At 35.4% G+C, this 27599-nt stretch overlaps 4 protein-coding genes across 4 annotated transcripts; 2 read left to right on the forward strand and 2 right to left on the reverse strand.

Annotated features, from left to right (window-relative positions):
• The first annotated feature begins 1092 nt into the window (after nt 1–1092).
• LOC121232278 (receptor-like cytosolic serine/threonine-protein kinase RBK2) lies at nt 1093–9216 on the forward strand. Its single transcript, XM_041117971.1, has 9 exons — nt 1093–1251; nt 1391–1509; nt 1584–2021; nt 2108–2359; nt 7810–7964; nt 8064–8143; nt 8235–8370; nt 8770–8919; nt 9005–9216. The coding sequence occupies exons 1-9, from the start codon at nt 1217–1219 to the stop codon at nt 9101–9103; spliced, it is 1464 nt and encodes a 487-aa protein (XP_040973905.1). The 5' UTR covers nt 1093–1216; the 3' UTR covers nt 9104–9216.
• Nucleotides 9217–11021: 1805 nt separating this feature from the next.
• Nucleotides 11022–16210, forward strand: LOC121232280 (uncharacterized). Its single transcript, XM_041117975.1, has 8 exons — nt 11022–11460; nt 12970–13380; nt 13473–13593; nt 13813–14122; nt 14406–14478; nt 15489–15579; nt 15666–15745; nt 15888–16210. Exons 1-8 carry the CDS (start codon nt 11410–11412, stop codon nt 16020–16022), a joined length of 1272 nt encoding a protein of 423 aa, XP_040973909.1. The 5' UTR covers nt 11022–11409; the 3' UTR covers nt 16023–16210.
• A 278-nt stretch (nt 16211–16488) lies between these two features.
• Nucleotides 16489–20716, reverse strand: LOC107936135 (serine/threonine-protein kinase PBL27). Its single transcript, XM_041117969.1, has 5 exons — nt 20006–20716; nt 19111–19310; nt 18787–18976; nt 17865–18256; nt 16489–17737 (listed from the first exon to the last, which is right to left on the reverse strand). The coding sequence occupies exons 1-5, from the start codon at nt 20154–20156 to the stop codon at nt 17117–17119; spliced, it is 1554 nt and encodes a 517-aa protein (XP_040973903.1). The 5' UTR covers nt 20157–20716; the 3' UTR covers nt 16489–17116.
• A 1580-nt stretch (nt 20717–22296) lies between these two features.
• Nucleotides 22297–26224, reverse strand: LOC107936131 (zinc finger CCCH domain-containing protein 34). The gene is made up of 7 exons (XM_016868800.2): nt 25827–26224; nt 25582–25727; nt 25275–25340; nt 25026–25145; nt 24641–24949; nt 24245–24550; nt 22297–23292 (listed from the first exon to the last, which is right to left on the reverse strand). The coding sequence occupies exons 1-7, from the start codon at nt 25894–25896 to the stop codon at nt 22897–22899; spliced, it is 1413 nt and encodes a 470-aa protein (XP_016724289.2). The 5' UTR covers nt 25897–26224; the 3' UTR covers nt 22297–22896.
• Nucleotides 26225–27599: the final 1375 nt, after the last annotated feature.

The following is a 27599-nucleotide window of genomic DNA, read 5'->3' on the forward strand; positions in this document are numbered from 1 at the left end:
GTCCTCTAACAGGAACAAATTCATTTGCTATCCATTTCACAACCGTTCGGGAATACCGAGCAATATGCAAAACACTACCTTAAACATGATGATAGATTGTCAACGCAGGTAAGATGCCGCTCTCATCATCCGAAAACTCCCATATCTCACTTTCTTTCACAGATAACCAATCACTTTCCCTATGTTTTAACTGCAACATACTACCAAGAGTTTTAACAGCCAAAGGTACCCCTCCACATTTCTGAACAATTTGCTTTCCATCAACAAATAGTCTAAACGGTATATAGGAAGAGTAGCCATGATAAGAGCAACTTTCTCCATCCGAGTTGTAACAATGACCAGATTACCTTTTGCTCCAACCTTCAATGGCTTCCTAAAACTATCCCATTTTTTTCGTACTTTTCATTCCAAACATCATCTAACACGAGAAGAAACCGCTTCCCCTTCAAAAGTTCCATTGCGAAAGATCAAGCTCCTTGAAATCAAAAGGGGTGCCATCAATGGATTCAATGATTGCTTTCATCAATTTTCTAACTTCAATACCAGTAGATAAACATATCCAAACCCTCAAATTGGATCATCTTTCTAATGTTGTTCCCACCCTAATTTTTCTCTCCAATTTTCATAGATGTGTTTAGTAAGAAAGATGGAAAAATTGAAAGTCTTTCCATCCATTTTTGGATAAAGTTGAAAAATGAAAGGAAAAAATGAAACATTTAAAAAATTACAAGGACTAATAGAAGAATTTAACCTTTTCATGTTTTATTTTCTGGATTTTTTTAACCGGATAATAATTCTTACAATTGCAAGAGAAAGTGGAAGAATAAAAAATAAAAAAAAATGTTATTCCACTTGTCAGAAACTGAACAAAGGAGGCGTTACCATAACAGCCGCCATTAAAGGTTCTTCTTACAAGCCTTCCACTTTCCTTAACTTACGCTAACTATAAACATAAAAAAAGAGCATCTTTTTTTTTTCCCCTTTTCTTTTTCTAGATTTTCCACCTGCTAAAAATGGATTAAAAATTTAGAAGTAACTGATCACAAATTATCCACTTTCAAGAACAAAATTCAGGTAAATCTTTAAAACCAAAATAAATAAATAATTAATTAAAAAGACATGGATCCTTTGTTCAATCATTGCAAATGTAAATTCTCTTTTTGTTCAATCATTTTCAATGTAAATTCTCTTTCTCTTGCTGGTTGAGGAAAACACCATGGAAGATACCCAACATTTTTCTCCTCATTCATGGTACTTTACTCATTATATCTGGTTTTCTTTATGATTTACTTTTAATTTGCAGCTTTGGGTTCTTGTTTGTTTATTGATCTTCAAATGCATTTGTATGAACGAATTGAATTTAGTTTTCGTTTTTGATTTTATTCCCCAGTGAACAATCCATTGATAACAAAAGCTCTAATAAAACTGTCAATGAAAAGTTCAAAAAGCCTTTCCTAAACATAGGAAGACGGCATCGAGCTGGTTTCTTCGACAAGATCTCGTCTCTCGGTACGCGTTTCTGTGTTCTTTAATGTCGATTTTTAGCTATATTTTTCTAATGTTGGAAATGTGTGTCGTGTTAGATTTTAAGGCATCGTTAGGTGCCGACAAAGAGAGGGCGGTAGAGGAGCCGCCTCCGACGGATGGAACTCTTGAGGATTGTTCAACAAGTGAAGAAGAATCTATAGATTCGAGTATGGCGTCGGTAGAAATAGAATCTGCTGAATCCGAACCGGTTCCTGATGCCAGCACTTCGTCGGCGGACTTCGAAAACCAACGTCATTCGAGCACGAGCATTCACTGGCGTGATTTCTTTCGGACGCGGAAAAAGAGACAAGGAGTTTCTTCTCAAGGCTTGCCTATAAAACCGAAGCTCACTCGAAGAAAGAAGAAAAGAATCAAAGGTGACGTTGTTCCACAAATTTCTTCGTCTCTTGATGCCGAACTGTCCTGTTTTAAATCTTCCTGGAAGAACTTCTCGTTATCGGAGCTTCGGGAAGCGACCGATAACTTCAGTCGCGGTTAGTAAATTTCAGTTCATTGGTTTTATGTTTTTGTATTGCCTCTGAGGCTGACGAACATTTATTCACACTTTTTTTTTGTGAAGAAAATTTGATAGGAGAAGGAGGGTATGCAGAAGTTTACAAAGGGAGATTGAAAGACGGTAAGCTCGTTGCCATCAAGCGACTAACCAGAGGTTCACCCGAAGAGATGACAGTGGATTTCTTGTCTGAGCTCGGGATTATAGTTCATGTCGATCATCCAAATATTGCTCAATTGATTGGGTACGGAGTTGATGGAGGGATGCACCTTGTTCTTCAATTGTCTCCTCATGGAAGCTTGGCATCATTACTTTACGGTTCGTTATTCTGAAACCTCGAGTTTCGGGTTTCTTCACATGTTCTAGCATTTCTGTTGTTCCAATAGGGTCGGAAGCGTGTAAATTATTGTACTAAAAAATCACACAAAGTTCAATTCCCAGGGAAGAGAGGTGGATCACATGGATCTCTTAAATACCAAGTCTTTCCTTAGACAGAATATCCCTTCTATAGTAATTTAATAGCACAATTAAATACTACTATTATACCCTCAAATATTGAAAGAAAAATAGGACAAGAAAGAACACAAGAGTTTTAACGAGGTTCGGTAAATTATACCTACGTCCTCGGGCACTAACACCAGATGATAACTTTACTATCTCCAAAGTATTACAAACAAATAGAATTCCTTAAGAATTCTCAAATGGGAGAAGAGAGAAAACTAAGAGAGAAAGATTGGTTGGGATGGTTGAAATGAGAAATGGTTAGGCCTATTTATAGTTGAAGTTCAGGGACTAACTTGCAAATGGCCTAAAAAATTAGGAACCAAAATTGCAATTATCCCTTTCAACTTTAAACAACTTGCCAACTATTTTTTTTCTTTCGGTGCCAATTGCACCTCCCACCATTTTTGACTTTTCAACCCCTTTTTAATTTAACTTATTAACAATCTCCACCTTGAAGATTTGATTAGGATAATCACATCTTCACACACTTCCTTCAACTCCCCAAATTCGATAAAGCTATCTTTTGTAGTGCCTCCAAATGCGCTCTCGAGCGCCATACACCTAAAGGTGCTCAAATTCTCAGATGTTAATCAAGTTCAAACAATGATTAAACTTGATTGTTGTTACCACCTTGGTCATCATATCTGCGGGATTATCTGTTGTCGGAATCTTCTCAAGTAGAATTTTTCCTTTTTCAAAGACTTCCCGCACAAAGTGATATCTTACGTCGATATGCTTGGTTCTTGAATGATAGACTTGATTTTTCGCTAAATGAATAGCACTCTGACTTTCACAATATAGACTAATGTGACTTTGAACAACTCCCAAGTCTTTCAATAATCCATTAAGCCAAATAGCCTCCTTAACAGCTTCTGTAACTGCCATATATTCTGCCTCTATAGTAGACACAGCTACTGTAGACTGTAAGGTAGACTTCCAACTCACTGGGGCTTTCGCAAGAGTAAACAGATACCCCGTAGTTGAACGACGTTTATCTAAATCACCAGCAAAGTCAGAATCAACATATCCAACTACAAACTGACCAAGTGCTTCATCCTGTTCAAAAATTAAACCAACATCTACGGTTTTTCGAAGATACCGTAGAATCCATTTCACAGCTTGCCAATGTCCTTTTCCAGGATCATGCATATACCTGCTCACAACTCCAACAGCTTGTGAAATGTCAGGCCTCGTACACACTATCGCATACATCAAACTCCCAACTGCAGTAGCATATGGGACTTTCGCCATATATTCTCTTTCTTCTTCAGTTTTCGGAGATAATTGAGCACTAAGTTTCAAATGAGAAGCAAGTGGGGTACTTACATGTTTTGTGTTTTCATTTACACCAAAACATTGTAATACCTTTTTCAGATATTGCTTCTGATTCAAACAAAGCTTGCCTCTCTGTCTATCTCTACTTATCTCCATGCCGAGAATCTTCTTGGCCTCACCTAGATCTTTCATCTCGAACTCTTGATTCAACTGAGCCTTCAGCTTATCTATCTCATTTTGGCTCTTCGAAGCGATTAACATATCATCAACATACAAGAGTAGATAAATGAAAGATCCGTCATGCAGCTTCTGCAAATACACACAATTGTCATATTTGCTTCTTGTGTACTTCTGCCTTCTCATAAAGCTATCAAATCGCTTGTACCACTACCTCGGGGATTGCTTCAATCCATATAGCGATTTGTTCAGCTTACAAACCCAATTTCTACCACCAGCATCTGTGTATCCTTCTGGCTGAGTCATATAGATCTCCTCTTCTAACTCACCATGCAAGAAAGCCGTCTTAACATCAAGTTGAGCTAGCTCCAAATTCAACTGTGCTACCAAGGCCAACAAAATTCTAATGGAGGAATGCTTCACAACAGGGGAAAATACATCATTGTAGTCAATTCCCTCCTTCTGAGCGTAGCCTTTAGCTACCAATCTTGCCTTGTAGCGAATATCCTTCTTGCTAGGAGATCCATCTTTCTTTGCGAATACCCACTTGCATCCGATTGCCCTTTTACCTTTCGGTAATTGCGCCAACTCCCAAGTATTGTTCTTCCGGAGAGACTGCATTTCTTCATCCATGGCGCTTTTCCATTTATCACTTTCTAAGCTTTGCATTGCTTCTTGATAAGTGATAGGAATATCATCAACAACGGGAAGGGCGTAGGCCACCATATCAGTAAATCGAGCAGGTTTACGAATTTCTCTCCGTGGCCTTGCAACTGCAACTGGTTCTGGTGTACTTAGTGGTTCTTGGGTCAGAACCTCTTCAACCTCTAATTCCTCCATTGTGGCTGGAGAATTAGACTTATTAACTGGGCAAATCCCCATCTGCTCAAACTCCACCTGTTTTGGAGTACACTCCACCTGCTGTGGAGTATTGCTCGTTTGAATATCTTTATCTGCTACCTTTTTCAATGTGGCAGATTCATCAAAGGTAACATCTCTGCTACAGATCATTTTCTTTGTGCTTAAGCACCAAAGACGAAATCCCTTCACTCCAGAAGTGATTCCCATAAAGAGAGCTTTCTTTGCCCTCGGATCTAACTTTGACTCCTTCACATGGTAATATGCAGTGGATCCAAACACATGTAAGGAATCATAATCTGTAGCCGGTTTTCCAGACCATACCTCCATAGGAGTTTTTCTTTCTAATGCAGATGATGGCAAACGATTAACAAGATGGCCAGCGTATGTCACAGCCTCAGCCCAAAATTGCTTGCCCAACCCAGCATTGGACAACATACATCAAACTTTCTCCAGCAATGTTCGATTCATACGCTCTGCCACTCCATTCTGTTGTGGTGTATCCCTAACTGTGAAGTGTCGAACAATACCATACTCTTGGCACACATCGAAGAACGGATCACTTTTATATTCCCCTCCATTGTCCGTCCTAAGCCGCTTGATTTTCTTGCCAGTCTGGTTTTCGATCATAGTTTTCCATTTAAGAAAAACTCCAAGCACTTCATCTTTAGTTTTCATGGTATACACCCAAACTCTTCTGGAAAAGTCATCAACAAAAGTAACAAAGTAGTGTTTTCCTCCCAATGAAGGTGTCTTGGAAGGCCCCCACACATCTGAGTGAATATATTCCAAAATACCTTTTGTATTATGGATAGCAGTGCCGAATTTCACTCTCTTTTGCTTTCACAGAACACAGTGCTCACAAAATTTTAATTTGCAAGCCTTTGCACCTTTCAACAATCCTTGCTTTGCCAGAATTTGCAAGGATTTTTCGCTGGCATGTCCCAACTTCATATGCCACAACTGCATTGAGTCCAAGTCTTTGTTACCGGAAGCTGCAGCGACTGCTCCAATAACTGTACTACCTTGGTACTAATACAAGTTATTTTTCCTGATGCCCTTCAATATCACAAGTGCGCCAGATGTCACTTTTAAAATCCCATCTCTCATAGTAACAACTGAACCATTGGATTCCAAGGCTCCCAATGAGATGAGATTTTTCTTCAAACTGGGCACGTACCGAACATCAGTCAGAACTCTGGTTGATCCATCTTGATTCTTTAATTGGATTGAACCTATCCCAACAGTTTTACAGGCATTGTCATTGCCCATATAAACAACTCCTCCATTTAGTTCTACTAAATCAGAGAACCACTCCCGGTTAGGGACATATGATAGGTACAACCCGAATCCAATATCCACTCATCTGAATGGAACGACGATGATGATGCAACCAGTGATAGTTCAGAGTCACTAGTATCATGCTTTGCAACACAAGCATCTACAGCAGCTTTTCCCTTATTCTTCAGCTTTGGACAATTTTTCTTCCAGTGGCCTTTCTCATGACAAAAAGCACATTCATCTTTCCCGAGTCTGGACTTTGACTTTGATCTCCCCTTTTGAGTTTTCTTCCGAGTGTATGAACGACCTCGGACTACTAAAGCTTCTGTATCTCTGATTGAGTTTTTCTGTTTGTCCTTCTTTCTCTGTTCATAACTGTATAAGGCCGCACAGACTTCGCTCAGAGATATATCACTCCTGCCATGAAGTAGAGTAGTTTCTAGGAACTCAAACTCCTCAGGAAGTGACCCCAACAGCATCAAAGCCAAATCTTCATCTTTGAATGTCTCATCCATATTCAGCAAATCAGTGACTAACTGATTAAATTTGGTGATGTGATCATTCATTGTGGTACTTGGGACGTATGTGAAGCGAAACAGTCTTTTCTTCAAGTGGAGCTTATTTTGACTATTTTTCTTCAAAAAATTTTCTTCAAGTGCCACCCACAACTTATTTGCAGAAGTCTCCTTTGAAAAAGCATACCTCTGCTCTCGAGAAAGGCATGATCGAATTGTGCCACATGTCAACCGATTGATCGCCTTCCAATCTTTCTCCTGTACATCATCTGGTTTCTCTTCATCAATGGCAATGTCTAGACCCTGCTGAAAAAGGGCATCTAGAACCTCACTTTGCCACATACCAAAATGGCCCGTGCCATCAAAGATCTCCACGGCCAATCTTGCATTTGCAATTGTCGGTCTTGTCCACATGGACGATGTTGAAGCTCCTACACCGACCGTTTTCTCCATAATCTTTCAATATACCTAAGGAAATCTTTTCTGATGTGGAAGATCAGTTTAAACTGCAACCACAGAGCATACTACGATTAACCTTCGGCTCTTGATACCACTTGTTGTTCCAATAGGGTCGGAAGCGTGTAAATTATTGTACTAAAAAATCACACAAAGTTCAATTCCCAGGGAAGAGAGGTGGATCACATGGATCTCTTAAATACCAAGTCTTTCCTTAGACAGAATATCCCTTCTATAGTAATTTAATAGCACAATTAAATACTACTATTATACCCTCAAATATTGAAAGAAAAATAGGACAAGAAAGAACACAAGAGTTTTAACGAGGTTCGGTAAATTATACCTACGTCCTCGGGCACTAACACCAGATGATAACTTTACTATCTCCAAAGTATTACAAACAAATAGAATTCCTTAAGAATTCTCAAATGGGAGAAGAGAGAAAACTAAGAGAGAAAGATTGGTTGGGATGGTTGAAATGAGAAATGGTTAGGCCTATTTATAGTTGAAGTTCAGGGACTAACTTGCAAATGGCCTAAAAAATTAGGAACCAAAATTGCAATTATCCCTTTCAACTTTAAACAACTTGCCAACTATTTTTTTTCTTTCGGTGCCAATTGCACCTCCCACCATTTTTGACTTTTCAACCCCTTTTTAATTTAACTTATCAACAATTTCAACTTTTTTGCTATGCATATACAGGCTCAAAGGAGAAGCTAAATTGGTGCATTCGATTCAAGATCGCCCTCGGGGCTGCCGAAGGGCTTTGCTATCTTCACGAAGGTTGCCAGAGGCAAATCATCCATAAAGATATCAAGCCTGCAAACATATTGCTTTCAGAGGACTTCGACGCTCAGGTACATGTCAAACCTTGAACATGTACGCCGTAATCTTAGTAAAACAAAGCATTCATTATGCATATATATATTAAGGTTGAATTTCCAATGGAATTGCAGATATCTGATTTTGGTCTTTCAAAGTGGTTACCTAATCAATGGACTCATCACATTGTCTCTAAAGTAGAAGGCACATTCGGGTTTGTAATTTCGAATCCCACTCGGTTTCCAAGCCTTAAAATTATTCCGTGTTGTTCATAAAAATTTTAAACGAAATTCCTTTCGTGACAGTTACCTTCCTCCCGAGTTCTTCTTGCATGGTATAGTGAATGAAAAAACGGATGTCTTTGCTTTCGGAGTAGTGCTATTGGAACTTGTTACCGGGTGGCAAGCTCTCGATAGTTCACAGAAAAGCCTTGTTATGTGGGTAGGTTTCTTGAACTTAAACTATTGTTTATGATACTTGCTATTACTGATCAGTATTCCGAATGGGTTCGGGTTGGACTCTACGTGGTTCGCATACCGAGCTCGCGTGTTGGCTCGCGCAGTGAGCTCGCATGGTATTAAGTGTTCACAGGAAGAAGATCTATATCCTCCTGCGAGATCACATGTGAGATCACACAGGAAACCATATAAACACGTTTTTTGTATAGAGTAAGATACGTGTTGACATGCATAAAACTTATTTTAAGATATAACATCAATAAACAATAACCACATCATACAAATATGCAACGTTATCATCCAAAGAAGAGAGAGAAAAACACTCGACAACTAAACCCGAGTATTCCCAATGACTTAAACTTCGGTATACGAATCCTTGCAGGCAAACCCTTTGATCAGAGAAAACAAGATCGAACAACTTGTCGATCCATCTCTAGGGGATGACTACGACTCCGATCAGCTAAACCGTGTTCTAGTTCTAGCTTCTATTTGCATTTGTCCATCCGAAGCGGATCGACCCCGAATGAGTCAGGCATGTCCTTTCATTACACATAAAATTTCTTCCGAGACAAGTTTTAAAAACTTCAGGTTTTTTTATCTTTGATTTGTTTCAATAGGTCGTAGACATTCTTAAAGGCAATAACAGTTGCCAGGAGACGCTGAAACAACTCGAAGAAGGCGATACCTGTGAGGATTTACTCGAAGAAGATCCATGATGTTGCTGAAGAATACAACACAAACATAGTATTTCAATGATATCTACAGGCAAATGGAGGTTCTTTCAGGACAGTGTAATGATGTTTTAAAGTCTGTTCTGTCCTTTGTTTTATAGCTTGCCTTTGGGTGTCTTTGAATTCTAGTTCTTTTTTCAATGAAGTTCGTTGGTATGGCTTCATGTTAACAATGAACCCTAATTTGAGGGGTAATTTGGGTTAGATTATTCGTACAAACCCTAAATTCTTCTAATATTTGTAACAATTTAGATCGTGAAAAAGAAAATTGAGTAAAAATGAGTTAAATATCTAACATTCAAAATCGGACTTAACTCAATTTACTTTTTAATCATATAGTATATATATATCAAGTTATTTTGTATCATATGAAGAATAAATTATATAATATTATATTATAAATATGTAAAAAATACTTAAATTATTTAAATAAAAGAAAATTATATTCAATTCTGAAAGTAAACACTTAAAGACAATTAATCATTACATTAATATCTTTTAGATGTATTGTTGAGTTTAGAACCCTAAGTAGACTATTGGTGGTAAACAGGAGGAAGGTGAGGATAAGTCAAGTCAACATATCCATAAATTTTATTGGTATAACAATAAAATTAGCTCTTGATGTTTATATTGTTTTATCAATTTGGTCTAAATTCTAAAAGTTACAATAAATTTAACTTCAATATTTACACATTTACATAAATGTTACCGGCTAAAACTGTTAAATCATTACCAAATTGACAGAATGTACGTAAACTGTTAAATCATTACTAAATTTATTCATATATCAATCAAAATTATGTACTGACAGAAAATATTAACACCGTGATTAATTGTCTTTTATTGTTTACTTTTGAAATTAACAGGAATTAAATTACTCCGATCAATTTTTAAAAAAAAATTAATTTACTCAATTTCAAAATTAAAATTAATTTTATTTTCAATTATTTAGAATTTTTTTTAAAAATAATCTTACTTTTTTTATACAAAATTTAACATAAGATATATAATTTAAGAATTATTTCAACACAAATTTTTTTATCACTTTATTGATAATTCAATAAAAAATATTTAATTTATTAAATTAAAATTAAAATAAAAAATTGGGTGGGAAAAGAAAAGTTAAAAGAAGAGGAGTTTGTATGTATTTAGGAAATTTCCTAAATAATTTATGGAGTGTGTAATGAATGTGTGATGGTAACAATGGACCTAACTCTCCCACTTGCTTTCATTTTGTCAACTCCACTCTCACATGTCAATGTGGTGCTCCCATAATGACTAATATATATCGTTTTATCTATTATTGGATTGTTATTTTTTTATATATAAAAAAATTAAAATATAATTACCAATTTTTTATCATTACTTACATGCTAATTTTAAAATATTAGATTATATGTTAATTGAGTGTTAGTTCGATTAGCACGAGTATTATTCTTAATACAGGAGAATATGAGTTCAAGTACATTAAAACGCATTATGCTTCTATTTATAGATTGGGAGTGTCAAAAATAAATCATATTCAACATGTAAAATTTGTTATTTAGATTATACTTTTAATTATCATTTTTCAAAATTTAAGTTTAAACGATACATCTATCCCCTTGAATTTGTCTTGGGTATGGAACAGTTTTTAAAATTCGTAATCAGTATTTATCCTTTAACAAGCACATAGGATATGGAATAAATGAGAAAAAATATAAAAATATGCTTATATTTTTTTTAGAAATTTAAAATAAATATAATAAGAAAAATAATTAAAAAAAAAACTCTAAAAATGAAAAGAAATCGTAAAAAAGAAGGAAACTTTTAAAAATCGAATCAGTTCCAAGTAAAAAAATGACTGGCACAATTGACGTGGCTAATACATAAAGCGAGTAGAGAATGAGCACATATTCGCGAGTAAGTAGAAAAAAGAAGGACATGAGGAAACGGCAAGGAAAAGGCAGGGTGGTCTGTCTTTCAGACACGATTCTGTCGTCATCTTCCCAAGTCCTACTGACTCCGACCCGACCACCATTACAATTAAATCCTCAATATCATATCATTATATATTAATAAAAGAAAATATAAGAAAATATATTCCTTTTAATAATTTTATGTAGAGATTTATTCCTTCGTATATCTTTGCGTTTGCACCGTCTTTTGATTCTTTGTTTCTCATCTTTTTTGTTTTGTTGCATTAATTATTCCCCTTTTTCTTAATTTTTTTATCGATTGATTTTTATATTTATTTCTTACATTTTATTTCTTGAGGGGGCGTTTCTTGTGAGCTTATACAAGAACTAACAATGCAAGCAACTGAAGCTGTCAGCAATGGAGTTTCAAATGGTTCTTCTCAGGTTTCCTTTCTTTTTTTCCTTTTTTTTTTACCTTAATATATAGATTTGAGGAGAAACTTATATTTTGCTTCATTTTCCAGAGCTGTGTTTCTATATGTTTCATTAAATTAGTACTTAGAAAATGAATTGAATGATTTTTCACTCTTTTGTTTTTTGGGGTTCAATCTATTTTATGGTGTGAATTTATGTTCTTAGTTTTGCTTGATTTATGTTTTTGTTTTTAATCTGAGATTGTTGATCGATGTTTTAGGGTGTATTTTACTAGTTTTTTTTTTCTGGTATTTAAAGCCTTTTTTGGAAGATAATACTTAAATGCTTAGATTTCTTTGTTTGATTATATCTTATTGTTTAGGGTTTGTGAATTTCGAAGATTTTAATCTAGATTTTGTTTCCTTCATAAATTGTGAGAAAGATATGTATACTTTATGTGTAAATTAGCCGAGATTCAATGAAATTATACATTTCAAAGGTGTAAAAATATGAAAATTTTGGATCCGCTACTAAATAGGCATCCGGTAGATAATCAACTGTTTCTTCTTATCATGTTCTTGAGTATGTTGAAACTATTTAACTGTTGATCTCCTTAATGGTATGCGCGTGCGTGCTGGCGTGTAGCATCGAGAAATGTCTTCTTTTTCTGAAGGGGGGGTTAGGCTGGCGAGTTTTGAGTGATCCTTGTAAACGATATGGAAATCGTGTAAATGCTTGATCAAGTATGCCTATTTTTTGTGTCATGTGTGCGTGCGTGTGTAGGATCGAGAAATGTCTTCTTTTTCTTGGGTTGGGGGGTGGGGGGAGGTAGGTGGCCGAGTTTTTGTGTGGATTGTCATAAATGAAACGGAAATTGAGTAAATGCTTGATAAAGGTTTGCTTTTTTTTTTTTTTGTCATATGTGTGTGCATGCATGCGTGTAGCATCGAGAAATGTCTTCTTTTTCTTGAGGGGGTAGTGGGTGAGTTTTTGCGTGATCCTCGTAAATGATACAGAAACCGTGTAAATGCTTGGTCAAGAATGCTTATCTTTTGTCTCATGTGTGTGTGCGGTGCACGTGTGTGTGTGTAGCATTGGGAAATGTCTTATTTTTCTTGGGGGCAAGCAAAATGAAACTCGTGTAAATGCTTGATCAAGGATGCTTATTTTTTGTGTCACAAGACATTAATAGTCTTTGTTATCCGGACTCAAATGTGAGTACAGAATCCAGGTGTGTTCAATTTTTCTTTTCTAAGTTTACAATGCATTTAGAGGATCATGTCCTCGTAATCATATCCGGAAATATTTCAAACATGGATACTTCCATCTCCCTTGTGTTTACCTTTTTTTTTTCTAGATCCAAATGGCGGCCTCGTCAAGCCAAGACCCGAAATTTGGACCCAAAATGCAAATTTGGTTCTAGGGAATCCGATTTTTTATTTTACCAATTCAATGTGTTATATGATTTATTTATAATGTTGAATGTTCTCAGTAGGCATATTAAAGAAATTACTTGAATTAAACCCTTATAAAATGTAGGCAAATTCTCCTGTTCCGGAACCCTTAGATAACAAGCCTCCAAGGCCCGAAACAAGTGGTCGTCACTTGGATCTTTCACTTCAAATACCACCTAGACCAATAGGATTTGGTAGTCATAGTGGTAAGGGTTTACTTCAGTCCCAAGGTTCCGGTAAAAGCGGTTCCTCACCGGTAAGCTTCTTACGTGGCTTAAGCTTCAAGAAAAAGGGTATCATAGCTGATGGCGAGAGAAGCTTCCTCCTCACACCTGACAACAAAACCGGTTCAGAAAGTCCGAGTATGGCTAGTTTTCCATCTCCATCTTTTTGGCAAAGATGTACATCGCTGCCTGTCACACCGGCATCAAATTTGTCCCCGTCAGTTGCCACGCCCGCTACAGAAAGAATGGCTGGAGAACGGAGTAAATTGAATGTATATATCATATACTTCTGACTATTTCCAAGTCGGTCGTATAAACACAAATTTAAAAGCATTTTGAGACGGTTATTGTAAATTTTATGCAGAAAGGAGCTAAGCTTGCTGTGGTTTCGAGGTCCCTTTCAGTTCCCGGACGAAATGTCGTTATAGTGAGATCTGCATCTTTCGATACTCGTAAAGAGCATGCCCCTACTGGGAACAGTGATGGTATGTAGTGGTTCGTACATTTGATGACTAATTTTCTATTTATTTATCCCTATTATTAGATTTCATGTCGGACACGGATGTTGAAGTCTTGGACCAACAATGGTTAACACATAGTGACTGAACTCAGAATTTGGTTTTTTTCAAATATTGACTTCATTTATTGTTGGTTTATTCATCTCGAGTTTTAAGATTGGTTTGCTGTTCCTATGGGATGTGCAGATATTAATCCCGTTACTGCAGAAAGTGATGACGAGGAGATTCCCGAAGAGGAAGCCGTGTGCAGAATCTGTTTCGACGAATGTGATGAGAGGAATACGCTTAAAATGGAATGCAGCTGCAAAGGTGCCCTACAACTTGTGCACGAGGCGTGCGCTATAAAATGGTTTAGTGTGAAAGGAAACAAAAACTGCGACGTATGTGGACAAGAAGTGAGGAACTTACCCGTAACTTTGTTGCGGGTGCCTACTACGGCTCGAAGGAGTAATAGACAGAACATCGATCCACAAAGATTACCATCAGAAACTGTGAGGTAGTATCAGCTAGTTAATCTAATTATGATATAACATTAATAATTATCTATGTTACTTGAACTCGGATATGGTTATATGTCCGACATGTATATGTTTTATTTTTTTCCCAAAGTTTTTACATATATTTGGAAGCTCCCCATATCCATATCTTGTCGAATATGGCTATTGGACACGAGTACTTCTAGCAAAATTAGCAGTCGGAGCAACATAAATAATTATTCTACAGCATAATACTTTCTTGAGAACTAACTGTTCTTCTCATATACGTACTTCAAAATGCAGTGTCTGGCAGGATTTCGTGGTTCTCATGTTAATTAGCACGATATGCTATTTCTTCTTCCTCGAGCAACTACTGGTAGGCTGTTTTACCTATATCAGTAACTGAAAACTGGAATCTGATCTTTTTCATTTTGCGGAATTGAATGTTACCCAAGTCCCTGAAATCATTTAGTTACAGTTAAAATATGCAATAGATCCCTGTACTCCACATAAATTTGGAATTTAGTTTCTGGACTTTTATTTTCAGGAATTTAGTCTCTTTATTTTTCAGATTTTAAAAATCAGGTCCACTTGTTAGCTATTATTTTTTTTGTTAAATTTGTTGGTTTGACATTTTGAAATAAAAAAATACTCATTTGATAGCAACGTAACAAAAAAATGACGTTCTAATGAAGTTGAATTTAACAAAATAATTTTAACATGTTAAACCGTTGGACTTGAATTTTGAAATCTGAAGGTGGAAAGACTAAATTCTTGAAAATAAAAGTACAGGTACTAAATTTCAAAAATTATGTAGAGTACAAGAACTTATGGCATATTTTAACCTTTAGTTACTCAACATTATGTTACTCGGACTTGGTTATGTTGCATATGAATACATGTTCAACATGTATATAGTTATTTCTTTCAAAAGGATTTTTCATGTCTTTGAAGGGTCCTTGAAATCCTCAATACTCATATACGAATGAGTTTGATTTTGGTATCGGACACGAGTACTTCAAGCAAAAGAATAAAAAGTCGGAGCAATATAGGGCTAGCATGTGGCTAAAAGAAACATTTTAGCATTATTTAATTGGATTTGAGTTGTCTAGATACAACTAGTTTGCCATTCGAGTTTCAGCACATTATATGTTGAATTCCTCTGACATCCCTAACTATACTTGTAAACTTATATATGTTGCTAAGACTCAGATATGAGTCTCAAATACGGGTATGTTGGAACACAGGTAAGTTTTTTAAGGTTCTTTGGAGAGTTTGTCAAACACAGGTACTTCAAGAAAAATGAAAAAATCGAAGCAAAATTGCTTATATTTTTCATCATTGGCTTGATAATGTTGAATTCATGCCTCGTCTGTCATTTTGTAGATTCGGGAAATGAAGACTCAAGCGGTTGTGATTGCCGCACCATTTGCGTTTGCCCTAGGCCTCTTAGGCTCCATCTTTGCCGTCATCTTAGGTATGCCCAAACCTCAAACTTTATATTCTTTTACGAGTTGTAGTTCATCTTAACATCGGCTTCTCTCGGATTTTGCACTTTTGCAGCAATCAAGGAGTATATATGGACGTTTGCAGCTTTCGAGTTCGCACTCGTTGCAGTAATCGTGCACGTATTCTATACCGTGGTAAGTAATACTAACTTAGTGCCTTGTACCAAATCCATCCCAAACCAAAACTCAACGTGTTTTTTATCCAAGATAATTTGAACTACGTGCATGAAATAGTCTTCTGTATCGAGTAATTGTGATAAATGATGCCTTTATGCAGGTCCATATGAAGGCTGTTTTCTCTATACTGTTATCGGGAACGATAAGTTTCGGGACAGCTATGGCACTCAATTCACTGTATATCCGGTGTTTCGGTTGGCGAGTTCAGGTTGCCGGAAATTCGAACCCGGTGTGATTCGGTTTAGTGACTGGTGGTCCTGCATTTTTATACTTAATACCTAGTAATTGAGGCCTTAAATGTAGATATAATGTTTGTTGCTAAATATCGGATAGCATTAGGTTGAGCTTGTATGCAATGAGTGTCGTATTAAATCCGAGTATCACTATTTAAATTTAAATACGAATCAATTAAATTCAGTCTAATATTTTTTAATGAAATATATATAGGAGATTGAGATAATAATTTTTAAAAAAATATGTAAATTACTCAATTATTAATTTTTTTTATCACCTAATTATAAAAATTACAAAATAGTTACATGTAATATGCTACGTGTACCTCTGACATAAAGTGAATAATAGTGGATGAAACTTTTATCAAAATGATAAATTTACTCAATGTAACATACATAAACTAATTTGCTCATTTTTTTTGGTAGAGAAGATAAAATACAATTCGACTTTTAATATAAAGACCTCTGTAGTGCTTTTATCATGATGATAATCACACATGAATGACAATATAATGAAACAAGTAATTACATAGAGAACAATAGGACGAAGGTGATCATACATAAATGATAATAATATCATGAAACCTCTATGTATAAAGCCGAAAACAAGGTAGAATCGGAGATGCATACACGAATTCGAACAAGTCGAAAACTAGACAAGACTGGTGAGACAACCAGACAAACCTATACTAAGATTTCCCCCCACATACATCTCCCGTAACATGAATCTCAATAAAGAAAGAAAAAAGAAAGAAGCCTAAATACATATAGTATGTTGCATACATTTTTTTTTTTTTGCTGGTGGAAATTTACCTGTGAATTCTCGAAACCGATCGACTGCTCTCAATCCCTTCTTTTTTTGTGTTTCTTCCTTCAACCACATAATCGAAGAATTTGGAAATGTACTATAGGACAAGTAAACAATAGTCAAAAGTTAGATACATGCATTAACTCTTATTTCCGGGGTAGAAATGGAGAATGACAGTAACGGATGGTTTTATCGTTGGAGTTTTAATTTTTTCCAAGAAACCGATACGCAATGTCCTCGATTGGAAGAGAAGAATGACATGAGTTAGTATTTAGGTAACATCGGTCATTACTCATTTGTACCATCAAAGCTACCCATTGCGTTCGCCCGTTTTCTCTCCCTCCAATTCTCACCCCGTACTTTGGCCTCCGCAACAGCACGTTCTCTATCGAGAACACGATTATGTGGAGTTTCCCTTGCTCTTGATGCATTCAGTGGGCTGCCTCTATTAGATTCTTGTCGTTCCGAATCATCCGAACCACATTTCCTCCCTGATCCCCCACCAGCGTCATTCCTGATCAACTCAGAACCGGTGCTAGATTCCCTCACCTGATTCCTCTTCCTGTAATCAGGTGAATTTCTATGCGTGGAAGGAGAACCATGATGCCATCCACGACCCTCGGGGCTGTCTAACCCGTCAGCCATATTCCTATCATCCTTAAGTCTTGGATTTGATGGACCGACTCTGTTGCTTTGGTTGCCAGGGGCATTTGGGTCATAAGTTTGTGAGGCTAAATACGTAAGGGCCGTAACCACATCGCGCATTAAAGGCCTTGTAGCCGCTTGCTCTTGCAAACACATTGCTGCAACTGCAAGAGCTTGGTATAATCCATGCATTGGATAACGACCTTGTAGTAGCGGGTCAGCCATTTTCGGAAACTTCCTACGATCTTTGAAAAGCGGTCGTGCCTACAAACCCACCATTTTGAAAACATCGAAAAGAACAAAAAAACTCGATTTAAGTTAAACACAATCATTCAGCATAAGCATACATTTTGGGACAATTGTGGCACAGTAGAAGAAAACAGAAACTTACCCATGCAACCAGATTCTGCTCTCCAGGAGCACGCATATTATCAATGGCCTTGCGCCACGTGATAAGCTCGAGAAAGACCACTCCGAAACTGTAGACATCGGATTTTAGAGTGAGCTGGCCGGTCATTGCATATTCCGGAGCACAATAACCATAAGTACCCCTTACACGAGTGGACACATGGGTTTTGTCACCAACAGGACCTAGTTTCGCAAGCCCGAAATCTGATAATTTAGGGTGATAGCCTTCATCAAGAAGGATGTTGGATGATTTTAAGTCTCGGTATATAACAGGAGGACTAGCTTCATCGTGCAAGTATTCCAATCCCTTGGCTGCACCAGCTGCAATCTTCATTCTCGTATTCCAGTCCAAAGGTTCCTTATCCGGTGGAAGATCTGAAAACAAATTTAGAACAATGTAACCATAGTGGTCTGCCAAAAGTTTGATTCTCTAAGCCTAACTTGATATCACATTAATCACACAGGTCCAAAATAAGCCACCTAAGAGAATACACTGATGTTTAATGCACCCTTAAATACAAAAGCTTTAAAAGTAATCCTAACAACGAGATGTAAATTTAAAAAAGCCAAGCTGACAGAACAGTTTCAAGGATGCGATGGCTCCGTATTTGATTGCTTACTATTAATAGTAAAGATTCCAATGCCAAAGTCTCAGTATCTTACTCTAAGAAGCACAAACTTTTCATCACGTGTTAAAAGACCTCTATAGAAGGATGTATTGTTATACCAAAGTCAACCCAAGCTGCTTCATCAATAAATAACTCGGTTATGAGGCTACAAACTCGGTAATAAGCATTTTTTGTGGCATTTTCACTGCCATAGAGGTACTTTACAATTTATTACATAATTTTCTTTTCAAGTTAACAGTGCAGGTATCATGAAAACCAAAAGACTGGCATCCTTACCATGTAAATGATCCTCCAATGACCCTAAAGGCATAAACTCATGGACAAGGAGGCGTTGGTCCCCATCGGCACAATAACCAATCAGGTTGACAAGGTTTGGGTGGTGTAAGAGACTAAGCATGAGAACTTCAACGAGGAATTCTCTATTTCCCTGAAGGCCATTTCTATCAAGCTGTTTGACAGCAACGACCTGCAGTATGAGAATATTTAACATCACTCGGATACCAAGTTTATCATACAAAGCAACTAAAGTGCAATCCCGTAACATAACAAAACATTTAAAAACGCAGATATAGACATCAGTTTCAAGTATCGGTAACGGACCTGTCCCGTACTTTCCAACCGGCCCTTGTAAACACGTCCAAAACCACCTTCTCCTAATAGACATTCCGGCCTAAAGTTCTTTGTGGCAGCAGCAAGCTCTCGAAATGTAAATGTTTGAGCTGGGATATTTTCGGTTGATCCATTTTTAGATACTGCAGGTTCCTTCTTAGAATCAGAACCACTCCGGGATTTCGATTTGTCTGTTCAAAGAAGTGACTCAGAAACATCAAATGGAATGAAAGAAGATAGACAACAAAAAGAATTACAATTAAACGAGCATAAGAAAAGCTAAATACCACATTCTGGTGTGGCATAAAGTGACCGCAAATGCTATAAAACCGAGTCCTCCAGAAATGGAGAAGGACCCTTCTATCACTTTACCATCTCACACACAAAAACAACCATACTTGATTCAAAATTGATGATTTCGACACCGTATTTAACATTCAAAGTGAAATGAGACGCGCCTAAGGTACTTAACTACATTTTTATATCATATGTAGGAACATTCCATATTCACACTTAATATACATTTACTAGAATTTAGTCCAAATGTTAGCTACAATCATGGATGAACAAAAATATAATATGAAAAATTCGGCGTTCCTGAACCTACAAGCAGATCTCTCAAACAATTCCTTAGGTCCTCCCATCGGAGTTATAAAAATTCAAACTAGTTTACCAACAAAAAAACAAACATTCAAAGCCAAAGAATAGATAAAGCCATAAACAATATAATTCAATCAAGCACCTCAAAAAGAATAAACCAAAAGTTCTTCAGATCAACTGCTTATAATCAAGGAAACATATCCCAGCTGATCAAAAACCCACAATTTTAAAACAAACATAAGAGTAAAAAAAAGTAAAATTATGCTAAAAGATGAAAATAGATTACCTAAACTAGCTCTATTAACATGATGAGACTGACCAACTGAGCCATCTTTAATTGAATCCTTGTTGTTCAGTTCTTTAATGGATTTCCCACCATTATTACTTTTTTCCTTGTTTGATGATCCAAAACAAGGAAAACACCCACCACCACCCATAATCGAAATTCAAGAGAAAAACCCAGAATCAAAAACCCAAAATTTAACACAAATTCTTCAAAGATTACTCCAAATCATCCTCACTTTCACCCCCTTTTTTTCACACAACAAAAAAATCACTCAATTTCCCTTTAAAAAAATCCAATCTTTACCGAGTGTTTCCCCTTCAAATCCTCTCTTTTTTTCAGCTTTTCTATGATCTCAAGTGCCCATTAAAAGGAAAAGATCGTGTCACAAGTGGCAGATCAACAAATGGAAGAAAAAGAAGAAAAAAAAATGCTTGTGCTTTGTGTATGAACTAAGAAGAAGAGACGGTAAAGAAACGAAAAATAATAATAATAATAATAATAATTTATCCACTAATTAATTATCGGAGGCTAAAAAGTAAATTAATTAATTATCCACTAATTAAGCGATTAGTAATAGGTAAATTTATTTTAGAAATTAATTTATCCACTAATTAATTATCAGATGCTTTTGATTGGATATGTCTTATTTTGACATAGGTTTTTATTAGTGTATTTAGAATTAGACCAGATTGGTCGGTATATCGATTTAAAACAGGGTGAAATATTGATTATTTTGAAAATTTATACGGATCGATTGAATAAAGTTAAAGATCGGTTGAATTGGATTTTATAATATTATATATTTTTAAAAATTTTTATGATATTTAAATAATTTATTTAATTTGGACTGGATGGATCGGTGGCTTGATTGTTTTGACCACCAATCGATCTCAAAAACAATAGTTCTGATATATTTTAGTGTTTAGTCTATTATGCTTTGTATTGATTCGATTTTAGTTCGTGTAGTTCGAACACGTTTTATTTGCAATTTATACTATATTATAACGTTTTAATAATTAGACCGATGGTCGAAATGGTTAGATCACTAGTTCTCGGTTCAATCGGTTCGATCGTTGGCCCAACAGGCAACAATAATTAAACAAATAATTAAAATTTATAAATTTGGTTCAATCGGTATAATTTGGTTTTGTTTTTACTAGTTACAAGCAGATTGTTCATATGTCAATTCAATTCCTATTCAAATCGATATATTAACTGATTCACAATTCAACCAGTTCAACCAACTAATTCATTAACAGGGATGAATTAAAAATTTTTTATTTTTTAATATTAAATAAATATCAAGTACAAAAATATTCAACAAAAATTTAATAAATAAATAAAAATTCAAATTTCACAATTTTCAAAAACGTTGAAATTTTAGAAGAAGTTAAAATCGCTTTTAACATTGTTCCAATTTATTTTATTTTCTATTCAATAAAATATTTGACCGATTATATCAGTTTTATGTTCAAGTCCCGTCTTATGTAAATTACGTGTGGACTTATCGTATATGGTTCTTAATTATATTTATTCTAATTTATATCCAATTATTAATTTAATCATATTTTGTAATCATTGATTTTAATTATTCGAATGCAATCTTCGAATTTATCATTAAAAAAATTGACAAATTTCTAACTAATAAAATTTTCCATTTTATGCCTTGATACCCTTTAAACTTTTTGTTTTTTCATTGGATCAAATAGTAAAAAACTCAATACTCTTTTAGTATTAGATTCGAGTTTTTTTTCTGTTAACAAAAATATATATATATCTCCATTTAAAAATCTGACCCGACTACACTCGACTTTTAATTTAATTTAGATTTAATATAATTATCTAATACCGAAAATTTTTAAACCAAGAATAATATTTAATGATAATAATCAAAATAGTTAAAAAACGTGTGGGCCCCTAATTGAAGATTGTGCTTCCACACTTCTGATGGATACTCTCAACATGCTTAAAATCATAAATATATATTTCTACTTCTAGAAGAAAAAAAAGGAACAAAACATTTGTATTTTTTATAAATTTGGATTTTAATTTTTATATTTTATTTTAAGAATTTAGTCATTTTAATTTTTAGATTTTAAAATTTAAGTTTAATTATTAATATTTTTAAATTTTTTATTAAATTGGTTGATACGATATTTTAAAAATTAAAAAAAATGATAAGTGTAATATTTTTATTTTATTTTATAAACATGAGAAAATTCTATAAAATATCAGCATGTAATCTTATAAAAGGGAAACATATTTAACCAAAAGGAAACACGAGTATCACATAAAAAAATATTTCAAACTCGAAACTCGGATATTAAATGATATATCAAAGCTTTAATAATAAATAGTATGTAATCCGAGTTTTCAATTCAACGAGCTGAGCTAACACTATTTTTTCAATTCAACCGATTCAATCGATCCGTTTTTTATTCCTTAATTACTAAACATCAGTAAGAGTATTAATGCAAGCATAGTTCGATGATGTAGCAAATACTCTGCTCAAACAATCGGAAAGGTTTGGACAAAAGTATTAAACATTTAGACTCGGGTAAAAGAAATTAGGCCAAATAAGGTGATGGAAATTTATGATTCCTATGTTTTCGTTTTTACGAGCTCCGAAAATTAGGATGGTTTTGACTCGGTTCTCCCTAATATAAATGCAGGGTTTTTCGGAAAAGGTATATAGGGTTTTACGGTTGAAGTTTTTACGGGTTTGGCGGCACGGACTTATTCAAGATGGAAGAGAACGGCGGAACTGTGATAGTAAAGAAATGAATCCTCCTATTTTGAAGACTTGCAAAAAGAAAAATAATAATAATGATAATGTTTTGGTTTATGACCTTGAACGAAAAAAGGGGGATTGATGCGGTTGCTTCTTTGTCTTAGCTTGAAGTGTGTGGCTCATCGTCGTCACTGCCACCGCCAGTAGAAGGGGCAGAACTCCAACTAGATTGTTGTGTGGTTGAATGAGGAACAGGTGCACCTTCAGAGAAAACGGAACCGACCGGCTCACTTGAAGCGCTCACTGATGATGACATTATGGCTGGAGCAGGGTCTTTGCTGGACCCTGAAAGAAGTTCGGGTCGTAATTCCGACGATGAGGATGATGGAGCTAGAGTACCGATTGTAGTTCCAACAGGATAGGGTGCAACAGGCATATCGGCAAGGGAAGATGCAGATGGACTGTAACTTAATGTTCCCATAGGATGATCAAACCTGCAAGCGGCTCCAAACTTGCACATTCCACGTTGTGTATAGTGAGTGCAAGTGGGCGCACCCTGATAGAAAAGCACACGAACAAGTACACAAACAACAACTTATGAAGAAAAAGAATAAAAGAAACTCAACAGGTCCTATTACACATATATGTCACACACGGCAATTGTACTCAAACAAAACCAGAGAATTAAAAACATAATCAGAAATTCATGTTCGTGATGATAGCATGTCTGAATATTAACTAGCTTGGTTTTAGAATGACATCAAGAAAGAAAGCTAAATAAAGGGAGACCAGCATAAGCATAAGCATACCACGCGCAATAATGATCGGAAGGAAGACTAGCTTGGAATGGATTTTCAGCATATTGTGAAACTTAACCTCACAACAAAAGTCACCTATGCCATGTTTATACCAATGCTTACTAACTCTTGCAAGTTCCGAATTCTGAGGTAAAAACTACTAGGAAAATATAACTCAGGTGTTATTACGAACAACTTATCAGCCTTAACCCATCATCTGAAGTGCTTACCATAATTGCTCATCCTATCCATCCCCAAGATTTACATTGAAATTGAAAAATTAATGCATCAAACATCATCACGAACTTTATTAATGACACTCAACTTGTGCAGTTGATGGAACAATTATGGCTATTCTTATAAGAACTAGAAAATTTAACATATATAAATTACCAAGAATCGGAATCTAGGTTAGAAGATCTTTGATATTCAGAAAGATATCACAATCCCGGAAATGTTTGTACACCCTTAATGGTAAATTAATAAATGTATGCAAAATAGAACAATCTTTATGTTCCTAAAATAAACATGATGATTCGTCAAGTCGCGTGTCACAATCATTAATCACATAGAAGCATAAACATGCAAACAACAAAAGGTTGGCATATGCATCTATGAAACAACAATAGAGATGCAAACCCGAGGTACGTTCTTGATGATCAATTATTGTAAAAGCCATCACATTGGTAGGACATTTTACAAGAAGCTTACCGGACGAAGCGGAAGACCAAGAGGGCTAAGGATGACATCTGCTTTTGGTGCAAACACTTCCGGTGGATGATGATATCTACAGGAGGATCCGTATTTACAACGACCGGTCTTCATATAATACTGACATTCCGGTTGCCCAGGTCTCTCCGGAAATGACACCTCCTCCTGAATATTACTTGAAGGCTCGAAACTAGATGGTACAAATTGATGAGAGCCGGTATAGGCAGTTGCAGAAGGAGACAATGGTGTTGCCCCAAAAGTTGAGCTTGACGGAACAGTCGGTTGAGTACCATAACCGACAGGTCCCTACACCAAGCAGCATTAACAACCGGAAATGTAAAAAATTAATAGTATATTCAAACATTGAGGGAACTAAATAAAGTTATATTCACCCACCGGATATGGATTCCAACTCGGAACACCTTGAGAAAGCAACAAAGGACCGTAAGGGCCTTGCACATACGAGCCTGGCATTAAGGGAGGCCTAGCCATTACAACTCCGTATTGTTGAGAGGAAGGGCCAGATGGTGATTGCACCGTCGAATACATGGTTGGAGCGGGCATTGGTGTAGGTGCAGGTGCAACTTGTGGAGCTGGAGCTGGTGCCGGAACTTGCATAGCCGGTGGTGCAGGATGATGGAATTTACATGTTGTACCAAATTTACACTGTCCCGTCTTCACATAATAAGAACACTCCTTTTCACCCTGTTCTACAGATTGCTCGATTATTACACAAACTTAACAATAGCGTATCTAAAAATTCATGTTGAGTGATACAAACCGGACGTAATGGATATCCGTAATAATTTAGTGGCACAGAGCTAACAGAACCACCTCCTTGCTTGGGATGATGGTACTTACAAGAAGCACCAAATTTGCATGCTCCCGTCCTCATATAATACTGCAAATCAATAAAAAACGAAAGCCACTAAATAGTAAAAACAAGACAAAAATTATCCAAGAATTTAAGCAATGAACAATAATCGACATTGTACTGTTTTGGCTTACATAACATAACAAAAAAAGGTACCTGACAAACCGGCTGGCCCGCTCTCTCCGGATACTCTCCAACACCACCTCTTCCAGCTCCCATAACCTAAAGCAATCATCATCATCGAATTTCTTTCATCAATCAAAACAAATAAGCATCAAAGTTATACCAAATATAGATTTCCAATTACACCATTGCAGTAATAGAAAAGAAAACTTTGCATTTTTGCCCTAATATTTTAAATCCCATCACTCCAAAGACCATGATCAAACAAAAAAACCAATAGAAACAGATAAAAGAAATTATAAAAAATAGAATGATTCGATCAAATTATCTATTTTTTTACCCCAGCACGGTCACGAGGATGATTGAATCGGCACTTAGAACCATAGCCACAAAACCCAGTCCTCAAATAGTAAATACAATCAGCTTCATCGGGTCGTTCCGGGTATGATTCCGACCCACCTTCTAATCCCAATCGACAAACCGGTTCTACATCTCAAATAAAAAACCCATATCAAATCCCACATTACAAAAACAAATAATGAACATATGAATCCGGAAAAAAAACCCAAATCCGAAAAAAAAAACCTTCGAGTCCCGTTTCGGGTCCCTGAGTATTCCATTCCGGTTGCGGATCGGATTCTGGGTCCCGCTCCATTTAACGTACAAACAACAACCCCCAAGTAAACCCTAACTGTAATCCGATCAAATGGCTAAATATATCTCTTTTTCTAGATGGAAAACGAAGAACAAAAAAAAAAGGACACAAAAAAACCCAGAAATTCTCTCTATGTCTCTTGTCTTTCTTTCTTACACTGAACCAGAAAAACACACACACACACACACTGTTTTGTCTGCTGTTTTTTCTGGGTTCAGTTTGGTTTTTTGTCTAAATTTTCTTTCACTTTCTCTCACTTTCTTTCATTTTCTCTCTCTGCTTTTTTTTTCTCTTTTTTCTTAATGCGTCGGTTGTTTATATACGCGCCAAATAGAATGGGTAAATAATAAAATTAAAATAATTTTAATTAATTGATTATTTATATTTTTATGAAATGTATTGGTTCTAAATGACAAATATGTCCTCATTACGTGGCGATTTTCACTGTCGGGATAAGGTTAAAATAGTCATAAAAGGTAATAAAATACTTGGATTTATTTGAATTAATTAATGATACTATGGGGCTTAAAGAACCTAAGGCGAAAAGGTTAGAAAAAAGATATTAATGGAAAGTTGGTGGTTGACGTGGCAAAAAAAGAGTGGTGTTTTTCTTCATTAAAAATTGAGAAAAGAGTTAATTCTATTGTAAGTCCTCAAACTATATTCTAGATTTTAAATTGATCCCTTAAATTGTAAATGTTCTAATTGAGTCATCAAACTATTAGTTTAATATCAATTAAGTCTTTCTATTTGTCTAGCTATTAGCTCAGGCATTATATGTCGGTATAAATCTATGTGAAGCATAATTAAAACAAATGGATCAAATTATAAACATACGTGTATATATACTGCATAAACAAATAGGTTTCAAACGAATAACACTTAATAATGTCCTTTCGAGTTAATGCATTAAATCCCTTTATAGAGGAAAAGTTGTCTTTTCTCTTGTGGCTGGTTGCTAGATCAGCCACCACTCATTCCTTCAATCATTTGCTTTTTATTTTCCTTTTTATTTTGGGTTAAAATACGTTATAAGTATCTGTACTCTTCATAAATTTAAAATGTTAATATCTTTGCTTTGCATATTTTAAAGTTTAAGTCAAAATAAATAAATAAACAACTCACTTGGTAGCTATGTAAACAAAAAAATGGCATTGTAATGAACTTGAATTTCGAAAGCTAAAAAGTAAACGAACGAAATTTCTAAAAATAAAAATAGAAAGACTAAATTTCAATTTTACAAAAAATACAAAAACCTAAACAATACTTTAACTTCTAATTTTTTTTTTGTCGAAAAGGTATTTACCTTTGTTCCCAGTTTGGTTATCAATTGAATAAAATTGGCTACCGATCAGATTGATATTTAAATCGATTTTATTAACTGATGTCAATTATAACCGAACTAATTAAACTGATTAAACCAACTTATTTATATTAACTCGATTAATTTAATTTTAATATCCTTAAACTCGAATAATAAATATATATTTTTAAAATTTAGGATTTTTGGTTTTTTTTTTAAGTTTTACTTTATATTAATTACCATTGAATTTACAGTAATAATCATACCAAAATCACAACTTATAATGTCAAAATGACACCTTATTTATTGGAAGATGCATGTCCAACACATCCCTCAATTTTATAACAGAGTAGTAGATCACATGATCGAAGTCTTGATTGTTGGTATCAGTAGGATGCAA

This window comes from Gossypium hirsutum, chromosome A01 (assembly GCF_007990345.1).
Source record: "Gossypium hirsutum isolate 1008001.06 chromosome A01, Gossypium_hirsutum_v2.1, whole genome shotgun sequence".
NCBI lineage: Eukaryota > Viridiplantae > Streptophyta > Magnoliopsida > Malvales > Malvaceae > Gossypium > Gossypium hirsutum.